Here is a 10881-nt window from a genome sequence, read left to right as displayed (position 1 = left end):
GTAACGCATTCAAGCAAAAAATATATCATATAATTTTATTGTTAGAAACTAATAAAACATAGTGGTCCTTAAAATGTTGTATGCGGTCTGGTTTTAGCAAAGTATGGCGGCCCCCATGAGTGCATTGTGCAAGGTAAATGGCATTGTTCGAAAGAAAATTGGACTCTCTGCGTTCATCCTTGCTTACATGAGTTATGTTTGCGATATTTTACAGACAGCTAGCGACAGTTTAACATGCAACATTGATAACGGCAGTTTCGGGTTCCAGTTTTGGACCATCATCGCTAATGCGATGATGGTCAGCGCGTTCTCTTGAAAGCCCCAAACGTATGTGGTCTCGGCGATTTATGCAAAGTGCATCTGTGGTTATGAACTTCATGAAACGTATCTTGTTCTTAATGGTAGGGTATATGCTTAAAATGAATCATTAGAACCTCAGTTTCCTTTGGCCACATGTATCGGCACCACAAAATGCTTTGACAAAAAGTGCTGTGGTGCGTCTTTTCTTTTGGTGCAAACTTAATTCCCAGATGCCGACCCTGCCGTTCAGCACCTGGCATTTGTAGGTTGTTTCGTGTATTCGTGTATCCTCTTTCAAAATTTTGTTTAACTTGAACGTAAATCTTCACGTTCTTATTATGCTTTACTCCGGGTTGGTGCACGGTTCGTTTTTTCCTCTTTGCGGGCATCGGGGGATAGCCGTACGCTTGTTCCTCGGGCCTTTTTTTATGCCTGGGTGTCCCTGTGTGACTTCCCACGCGTATCTTTGTTATATGATCTGCATATCGCTTGTGCTGCAGAGTACTGTACAGCTAGAAGTAGTATGAGAGGGAACACGGGAGCATCTGGCTTCCGCCAAGAGCCGACGAGAATGGGCTGCACCGGGGGCATTCGCGGAAAGAGCAGCCAGCCATGCTTACTGGGCAGGCACCTTTTCCGCCAGTCTCTCGCCGCATCTCGGGACAGCGATCCGCGCAGTGCGGCGTCCACGCGCTCCCGTGTGCCCTCTTATAGTGCTTCTTCCTGTACTTGACTTCTTCTCTACCGGAGCCACCTCAGAAGCGGCTATACCTTGGAACTGTAGTTACATGTACAGCGTCCACATTTCTGGCGCGTTGTCGCAGCGCCATCGCATTGCCTTTAATGCAGCCTCCGTTAAATACAAGAGATAAGTTGAATTTGTTGATAGAATTAGTTCACGGAGGACGCAGCTTTCAGCAAAAATTGTTGCATTTCTTTGTGTTTGCATGAAATTTTTGAGCATATTAGAAATAATTTTACTAGTATTCTCACCAATTTTCACTCTTATACGTCCATAAAAACTGTTCTATAATATATATTTTCCTCTGAATCCTGTGAAAAGGCTGCAAAGTTCAGAGAAAATGGCAATACGCTGCTTCAACATTCATTGCATTCCAACTAGTCTGTTACAGGTCCAGATATTCTCATATTTTTTGCAAAGCACAAATTTTGGTTTCGAATTTTTGCAATGCAGTGTTCATTAACATATCTAAAGTGTAAAAAAAACTTTATATAAGAAATTTCAAATTGACAAATTTGAAAATCAAAATGTCTTGACCGGCACTATGGTCTTAGAAGTGCAACAAAACAAATGGCATCAAAATGAATTAAATAGTCATGAAAAAATATACTCCGCAAGGTGGGTACCTAGGCAGAAAACTAATGGAGAAAAACAGTTGTTGTTCGAGAGTTTCTCCACAATGCAGAGGTGCCGTGGTTCACGAAAAAATTATTTTAGAGTACTTCCCGGTCGATTTCATCACTGAAACTTCGGCGCAGCATAAAAGATGAGGCATACAAGCAGATTCAACGACTTTCAAAAAATTAATTTTTTTGGCCATTTTTGGGGGATTTCAAAGCCGCACCAGAAATGTGCACGCTGTCCATGTAACTACAGTTTCAAGATATAGCCGCTTCTGACATGGCTCCGGTAGAGCAGAAGTCAAGTACAGGAAGAAGCACTATGAGAGGGCACATGGGAGCGCGTGGCCGCACTTCGCGGATCGCTGTCGCTGGTATGTGGCGAGAGATTGGCGGAAAAGGTGCCTGCCCAGTAAGCATGGCTGACTGCTCTTTACATGAATGCCCCTGGTGCAGCCCATTCTCGTCGTCGGCTCTTGGCTGCTGTTATCAGTATTTTACAGTTAGATGCTCCACTTTCAATAACGTAATGCTTTTTTTTTTTCGGCTTTTGTGGTCAGCTGAAAAGTAAAAAATATTTACATAGCACTCTCATTTTATGCTAAAATGCTAACATGATGTCTGTAGAGAGGCACTAAATGGTTCCATTCCTTCATGTCCAGGCACTTGGACGGCTATGCCGCCCAGAGATTCTGTTGTCACCTGGCCGTGGTGCTGCATTGCACACAACAGCTACACTGGAGAAGAACCGAGCAGGCCGGTACAGAGTGACACGCAACCACAGCAGGCCACTTACCTATGAAATGGCTAATCCCCCCCACCAGATTGCCCATCGCAAGGCCTGGAACTCGTGGAACACCAGTGTGTATTGTTGCCTTAATAGTTTGTGTTTTATGGAGGGTGCTGTGCATTAGACAGTGGAATTATACAGCTCCTTTATCTTTTAAGAGCAGGCATTTGAGGTAGTGTTGTTATTGAGAAAAATGGTTGAATGCATTTGAACTGTATCATATGCTGCAAAAGAATTGGCTCAGGGACATCAGTAATTTCTTGAACACTGTTATTGATTAGCGAAATAGGTGTCATAATTGCTAATGGTTTGGCACCTGCACGATGAAGAAAACCAGATTCGATAACTGTGCCGTTGCACAGGCGCCAAGCCTACAGATCGTGGAAAATGATTGTCACTCCTTTATATGTGGCTTACTGAGTGATGTTGCCGCCGATGATGCTTTCCAGTCTGTGTGAAGGGCCTGATGATTCAAACACATTGAGGAGGCAGAGACGTTAACAGCATTGTTGAAGAACATATTGATGTTGACGCACTCCAAGTAAACTCTGCTAGAGACCGAGAAGTGTTCAGAATCCAGGGGGTGTTAGTTTGCATCTTTATTTCACCCAGGGCCTAGGTTTTGTGTGAAAAATTCTGTAGCAGCTGGTAAGGTAAGGAAGGACTAATGCCTTTTTCAACTTGCGAGAAGCATTTATATTACGCTCACTGAGCAACTAGTGTTCTTGCACGCAGATTTGCACGTTTTAAAGGGCCGTGCATTGCAAATTGAGCGTGTTTTTTTTTTGCGTGCGTGTGTGGTGCTATACCTGTCAAATGGGCAGTTTCAATGCCTATTGAGTCAATGGACACCGAATTCAATGTGGATCAGCCAGTGCCACTCGGCGGTTTTCAGTGGCCATTGAACTCGATGGGCATCAGCTCAGTGGAGGTTCGTGAAGGGCCATCAGAATCTCAGTGGCCATTGAGAACAGCCTCGCTCGCACTCACCATATGTTGAAAAAACGAGACATAAAGACTCAAAATAAAGAAAGGTACCTTTCTGATTTAATGGCAAAATTTGACTACATTAGCCAGTTCATAAATAAATTTTTATTTGCTAGTCAAAATGACAGCTCTCCAAAACGTCCGATGGTCATATGTAAACAAACCGACGCTGTTCCTGCTGTGCGGTGTCATAGCATTCCGCTTCATTTCTCCTGTTTTCACCTCTCAGCACACTTTGCATCTACCAAGACCAAAAAGTGCCCCACAAATGCTGCAATGAAAGTAGCTATGAACAAGAAAAAGACTGTCACTGATCTGATGCAGCTTCGCCAGTGATAAATGAATGTTTCTGAAATGAAGTGCGCATCGCTGCCCATCGCCGCCTCGCCATCGCCGTCTCTACATCGTGCTGAACTGTGAAGGATATGAATAGCTTTTTCTGAACAAAGTTTCAATTAAAAATAGCACTTACTCCAACGTTCGGCTTGTTTTACTGTGCTTCACTTCGTATTTTTACTGAGTGTTGCTGCCTTTAGCACCATCTCTCGGATCACGGGCTCACTACTCAATGATTATTGAAATTCGCTGTGTTGCTGTGTGGCAACGCTGTATCTGGATGGCCCTTGAAAATTCTGATGGGCATTGAGATTGCCCATGTGACATGGGTATTAGATACGGCAATGCCTCATCATGTGTGTGCATGCGTGTGTGTCAGTAGATGTGAGGCGATGTGTTTTTGGCTGCTGCCCTGATTATAGATTTACCGTAAAAACCAGACTATAGGTCAGACCGGAATATAGGTCGACCCCCCAGCTAACCAATTCTAAAAATGAAAAAATCTTTTTCAATGGAAAAAGTACCGAAAGACACCCTTACCTTGAAACAAATGCGACTCGACAGGTTGCACAATGGTGACAGTATTATTTTCATTTAAATGCTGCTCATATGTACACCCAGCCAATTTTTTAACAGTATCGCACTCCCATCGACCCGCGTGTTTGTTTCTGGCACACAGAAGTACGGCGCCATAGAGCAAAGCTTTCCTCTTCATGAATCGCCGCACCCAGGATGGCAAGCCCTTGAATTGCGCCCTCGTGAGTCTAGAGGCACGCGCCATCTCTACCGCTTTCATGGGGATGCATTTGGCAGTCACAGGAAGCGATCTTGCACGCAGCGCAACCTTTCCTTCTAATTCTGGATATGCTGCAGTCCGCCCACGAAATGATGTTTACTTCTGGTTGCTGCAAGTTGTAATACGCAGCTTCTGCCTCCGCCAGTACTGAATGCTCTTTTCGGATACTCCAAATCCGTGCTGTGCCGCCAGGTGGCCGTGAGCTTCCACGTATCAATCGCGTTTTTCTTGAAGGTGACGGTGAATTGCCGCTGGCTTCTGCTGATTTCGAAACAAAATGTGAAAAAGAAGCCTTTAACCAAACAACGGAAACGCAAAACGGCGGTGCACGCCGCACTGCTGCTGATGGCGATGGTGATGAAGGCTGTTGACTTCAGCCGCCCATTGTTGCAAGACATCCGTAGTTTTTCCGGCAATGACCGGTATATAAGATGGGGGTCGACTTTTCGTCATGGTTTTTTTTTTGAAAAAAAGTTTGACATATATTCCGGTTTTTACGGTACATCCATTTCGCATTTTTGTTCAGGAAATGAGCCCTTGCATAGGAAAGAGGAGGATTATGATATGACGTCTGGGGCACATGATGGCCTTAGTTGCTTTTGAAGCGTTGTGAACACTATAAAAGTAGGGGTTGGGGTTTATGGTTTATTTTTTTTTTTGAAATTGATGGACCTTTTTTTGTGTATTTGAAGAAACTTTTTTTTTTGCAAATGCTATTTTCTAGTTGTTGAATTAATTTTTTTTTCTTTTTCATGATGTAATGTGGTGTTCCTGTGTGGTCACAAGTCACTTAACGTTTGTCTTGGCCTTTTTTGTCAGCGCAAGCAGTGGATTTGCCACTAACGAATGCAGAGATGGTTGTATTTAAAGGTGTATTTGTACACGGAAGCGCAGTTATCATTATAAAAAGTAATGGAGCCAGAAGACAAAAACGCAAGTGGAAGTTTACTTCTAAAAACTCGTTTGTCGCAGTTATCATTAAGTTGGGGCAAGGTATCATGTAGGTAGTCTCTGTGTTGATGGCAGTGATGGAACGGCCGTAGCAGTAGCCAGAACATGACATTTTTTTCTTAAACTTGTGTGCAGTATCATGTCAAAGTTCTTACATGCAATGCAAAAATCCATTCAACCAAGTAACTGCCCTTAGTGGGTTATGACAATAAAGAAACAGCGCTTTGCTGGCTGACAGCAAGGATGTGGAACCTCGCAGTTTGCAGAGGCATGTAATGCAGTGGACAAATGCCTTAAACTGCTGAGCTAATTCAGCAGTATCATCATCCCACTACGCCCCTAGCTTCCACATGTTGCTAATTTTCTATTTTGACCAAGTGTAACTCCTACGCAATAGCCAGCAAGTGGTGCCGTGGATGTAAGGATACCTACCTTTTCTGTTTAAAGCCGAAGTTCGAAAATTGAATTCAGCCTACTTTTATTGTTTTTTTTTCAGTTTCAACTGAAATGTCTAATCCCTTTTTATAAGGTAACAAAATTGCCTTGCAGTTATCTTTTATTATTCTATTGTTGCTTCATTAGTACTTAGAGTGAACATGTTTGGCAAAAGCAGCAGTGCCTTTGAAGCAGGCACTTAACCAGAAATTTTTTTCAGGGGGGGGTCCAAGGCAGTTTTTTTTTGTATTGGGGAGAGGGGTACCTTGCATTGCATGCTCAGCTAGAAAGAAAGGGGGGGGGTGAGCCACATTTTAGGGGCTTGGATACGTGCCTGTTTTGAAGTCTTCTTCAAGAAACAATTATGTCAGCCATGATTGATCAGGCAACACATCCGAAGCTGTCAGAGCAGCCAGGGTTTGGGAGAGATGACATGTATTTCAGGCTTAACCCTTCGTAGTCACTAGTTGGGTCTTGCAGTTCCAGCCAAGTATGTTGATGCTAGGGTTGCTAACTGTTCAGAATTTTGCAGGATGATCCCAGGTTTCAGGAAGGAATCCTGAGCCTGTCTTGTCCTGGTTGCCACACTAATGTCGGGCTACTTTTGTCATGACGACGGAGTCTGGCTACGAACGGACTTTAGCCAGTTTAGTACATGAGACGTGAAAAGCCACTTGGTGTGCCAACCTTCTAGTATTTTAAGCCGAATGCAAAACAGTGCTTTAAACTGCAGAACTAAAATAAAATTGTTTGCCTTGTTGTTTGATTTCTAATTTTCTAGATTGCCAAAATTCAATCGATCCTCTCCTGTCATATTTTCGCAGCATAAGGATTATTTCTTTTAAGTATACATGTAGTAAGGTATGTCTAAACAACAATCACTTCTGCTCCACGAATTGATTTCTGTAGGTATGTCCATGATTCAGTGAGACTGTTAGAAATGGCTTTTATGGCAGCTTTCGAAGCGTAACTATAAATGATCTTTGCCAAGGACTGCGTTTTCAAAGCACACAGAGAGGTTGTAGTCAAGAGGTACTAGCCTGTAGTGGCTAATTTTCTTAAGAATCCCCGGAGTGATGTCTGCAGCATGTTTAGTGCAAACAATGTCTAATGTTGCCAAGCTACATGTTGGTTCTTTCATCAATTGACATAGCGAATATGAGTTCAGGATCCAAAAGAAGTCTCACCATTCTTGCTTCATTACTAGTGAGTTGTGGATAGCATGATTGAGCCAGGCCATACCAGGATAATCCAGATCACCCATAAGGTCATAGGCACACAAAGTAACATAATTTCTTCCTGTGTGGCATTAAAGGGACCCAGGAAAAGGCTCTCAATAAAGTTGTGATATGTCTGGAATGTTAAAAGACGCCGCTTCATAATTATCCTCCAGCAAAAATTACTTTAATGCGTTTTGTGGAAGCTGAGTTATATGCAGGCAAAATTTGAACTTCCGCATCTTCGTGCCTTTCCCTCTCCTCTCGCACGCCAAAATGGCGACGCTTCTTTACTGGCCCAACCTACTCGGCCCCTCCCCTACCTCCACTGGCGGTGGTGTGCGCGGAGGGTCCACGGCCGCGGTAGCGCGTGATGTCTGCTTTTACCAAAGAAGCCAGCTGCCTTATTCATTCCTTAGCAATCTTAAGAGTTTCTCCAGACAAAGAGTATGTTATTCACTCAGTTTTAATCAAATTGGTTGGTACTACACTTCACCTCTTACCTCGTGTCACTTCCAGGCAACCTGCAAGGTGGCTTGAGGCGCTCGGAGACCTTAGTGGAAGACGTGTTCATTCGCAAGTTCATGACTGGCACATGGCACCGCTTGTTTGTTTCGGAGATCCTCATCAAGCGTCGTGCCAACATGGTATTTATCGGGGGCATTGTGCAAAGAGTGGTGATTCCTCGCAAGATGTACTTCCTCATTGGCTACACTGAAGAAATTCTCAGCTACATCCTCAAGTGCCCTGTGAAACTGGAGCTGCAGTCAGTTGCTGACCGCAAGGACATGATCTTCAAATATATCTAGGTGGCCTTATGCACGTTGTGTTTCCTTTCTGTTTGGAAAGTTGAAACTGCACTGGACTAGGCTGGACTACAAGCTTTGATTACAGGTGTGTTTCAGTAGTGCACTGCAACTTCAGATGTCTGCTCGTTGGTAAAGGAGGTTTTTTTCCTATGCCATTTGTTTATAGAAAAGAAAGCTGTTGAAGATTTGCCAATTTTGTGTGTGCTTATTCTGTTAGGTTTTATTCAGGGCCACACTAGTCCAGAGATTTTGAGCGCCAAATTTTTTGCAACTTGACTACATCACAAACGTCTTACATTACCCGTATAGATGGGCAACTTCTGGCAACAGTAGTAATTTATAATGTGGAACTGAGTGGTATTAAGATAAAACTGGGGCTACTGCACAAAATTTTGCTGCTTATGCTGGTTGCTACTCACTCTCCTGTGGACGTGTTGTGCAAGATGTCTTGTACAGTTCAGGTAACTGTGTACACAGCGGGTCAGTAAAATGAAAAGAAATGAAAAGCTGTGTATGGGTATCAAAGACAAGTATTAATACATGTTAAATGCTATTGCTTCATAATGAAAACTTGGGGATCAATGTATTTTCTCTTCTACAACACTTTGGATATGCCTTAAAGACCTAAATTTAAACATTGATAACAACTTTCACATTCCCTTTGTGTTTGAATTTTGCTCTATTGGCCCTGTACCGAGAAAACATATCTTGTAGAAACTGCTAGAGTTAGATGATTTTTACTTTTAGAGATGCATTCCTTTTACTGCTTGATGAAGAACTTGCTGCTGTAAGAGCATACCTTGGTGAATATATATTAGTATATGTAATATTTTTTTGCTGTTCATATAACGCTTGTCACTGTTTCTGGTATTTTGTTCACAACATTTGTACCAAATGGTACATGCAGCAAGTTTGAATTAACTTCATTTAATAGGGGATTACTGCATGAATGCAACATAGTATCAGTGTCTTGACTTTCTGTCCTCTTAGGTGAACGTCATTTCTGATTTAAACCATGGTATTGTAGCTTCAATCTTGGGCATCGGAGGAAAAAAAAAGGAAATCGGGGACTTATGAAAAATATCAGGGTCCTCCATGTTTTTCCCTTTTTCATTCTAATGTTGCAGTTTTGTGCATTGAAAATGATGCCTCTTTATGCATTTAAAGGCAGTAAAAATGAATGAGAGCCATGCAGTTTAGGTGCTGATTTAAGAACTCACTTCACCTCAATTACTTAAAGGGGCTCTGAAACACCTTCTGAGGAGAGCGCATCAACTCGCTCAATCACTGCATTGTGTTGTTGTGAGCATCTGGGCCAAGTAATACACCTCTACACGTAGCAGTGAACCCATAATCACGCGCGAAAGTTGGCCAGCTCTTCCCGGCGACTTTTTCGTGCTCGCACCCTTCTTCGTCGCTTGCACCTGCGTATACAAGTTGAGAGATGGCTATTGGTCAGATTGTTTCAGATGTCGGGCAGCTTCCGTGGTCGCGGCCAATAAGTCGCGTAGCTCCGGCAAGTCAGGAAACTCCGCCCCCGGAGGTGGTTCCAGCGGAGGATCGCTGACCTTCCAGCATGCAAAAAGTGACAAAAGGGAAAGGCGCGAACACGCTGGAATTAAAATTTTTACTACAGATAACTCAGCTTCTACAAAGCACATTAAAAAAATTCTTGCTGGACAATATTCATGAAGCGACGTGCTTTAACATCCCAGGAATATCGCAACGTTATTAGAGCCACTTTCAGAGCCCCTTTAAAGCTTGTTGTTCAAAATAAGGATATTGGACATGCTGACGACAGTGACAGCAGACAAGCACAGTGCTACAGGGCACTGCTTCTGGGTGCAGCCTAGCTAGAACCATGCTTGTTTGGAAATTGCACAAACTTGTGCTTGTTTGTCGATAGTGGCAAACTTGTGTGAGTCAGTTTTTGGTTGTTGTATAGTGTGTGAAAAGACTGAACGAGACAAGGAAGAAAAAGCTGTCTTGCATGTGAAAACGGCTGGCGTGGTTGCGGAGCGGTGTACGGTGTACAGTCAAACCTGGATATAACGAAATTGAAAAAAGTTCGCAATTTTTCGTTATATCCAGGTTTTCGTTACATGCAGTTTTGGGTTAAGACTGGTAAGGATTATGCCAAAACGAAATAAAAATTCGACAGATATCAATTCAAGTGAACTCGCCATTCAAAGAATTTATTTAATAGAGAAAAACTGCGTAATTTTCGCTTGCTGTTTTTGCCCGATCGAAGCCACTACTCGGCGCTCCAAGGAAACTAAGGCATCCATGGCTGCTTCATCGTCCTGCGAGCCGACGAAATGGCGCAGAACGTCCACCGCGTCCATCAGTTCCCTCGCGGTGGGAACAGCACAAAACGTATCAGGCTCTGATGAACCGTCACCTTCAAGGCTATCTTTAATGGTTTCGACAAGTGCCGCATCAGTCATCTCTTCCGTAGCCATGGCGCCGTTGTCCACGAACAAAAAGTTGCACAGCTCGACACCGTCGGGCACCCCACCGTTCATGCGTAGTTCATCCCACGCTTCTGCGACCTCGGGTGGGCTTGAAGGTTCGTCTTCAGTGACTGTAGCTTGAATGGCCTTATTTACCTGAGCCTTGGCGAAGCAATTGGTGATCACTTGTGATCCGACCTCTTGCCACGACGCAGCAAGCATTTCGATTGCTTGGTAGATATCCACTTTTGTTGGCCATTCAAGGCGGATGTCCAGGAGCATCTTCTGTATCAATCGACGCCGGTAACAGCATTTAAAGCTGTTAATAACCCATTTGTCTAAGGGCTGTACCAGAGAAGTGCAGTTAGGTGGCAAATGCTGCAGCTCGACCTTAGAAAGCTGTAGGCCTTCCACATGGTGCGCGGAGCAGTTGTCAAGCAGCAAA

General features: G+C 43.6%; 1 protein-coding gene across 1 annotated transcript; it reads left to right on the top strand.

The window, feature by feature from the left end:
• The first annotated feature begins 60 nt into the window (after positions 1-60).
• On the top strand, positions 61-9177 carry mRpS24 (mitochondrial ribosomal protein S24). Its single transcript, XM_077648137.1, has 3 exons — positions 61-133; positions 2325-2523; positions 7694-9177. Exons 1-3 carry the CDS (start codon positions 104-106, stop codon positions 7981-7983), a joined length of 519 nt encoding a protein of 172 aa, XP_077504263.1. The 5' UTR covers positions 61-103; the 3' UTR covers positions 7984-9177.
• The last annotated feature ends 1704 nt before the right edge of the window (positions 9178-10881 follow it).

The sequence above is a fragment of the Amblyomma americanum genome, chromosome 1, assembly GCF_052857255.1.
Source record: "Amblyomma americanum isolate KBUSLIRL-KWMA chromosome 1, ASM5285725v1, whole genome shotgun sequence".
NCBI lineage: Eukaryota > Metazoa > Arthropoda > Arachnida > Ixodida > Ixodidae > Amblyomma > Amblyomma americanum.
Note: the sequence above shows the minus strand (reverse complement) of the source record. Positions and strands in the feature narration are given on the sequence as shown.

Bases quoted from the DNA above. Each gene is read 5' to 3' on its own strand.
- mRpS24 (XM_077648137.1), top strand. From the start codon at position 104: ATGGCGGCCCCCATGAGTGCATTGTGCAAG. The intron at 134-2,324 runs GTAAATGGCATT...CTTCATGTCCAG, and splicing joins CCATGAGTGCATTGTGCAAG to GCACTTGGACGGCTATGCCG. The intron at 2,524-7,693 runs GTGTGTATTGTT...TGTCACTTCCAG, and splicing joins CTGGAACTCGTGGAACACCA to GCAACCTGCAAGGTGGCTTG.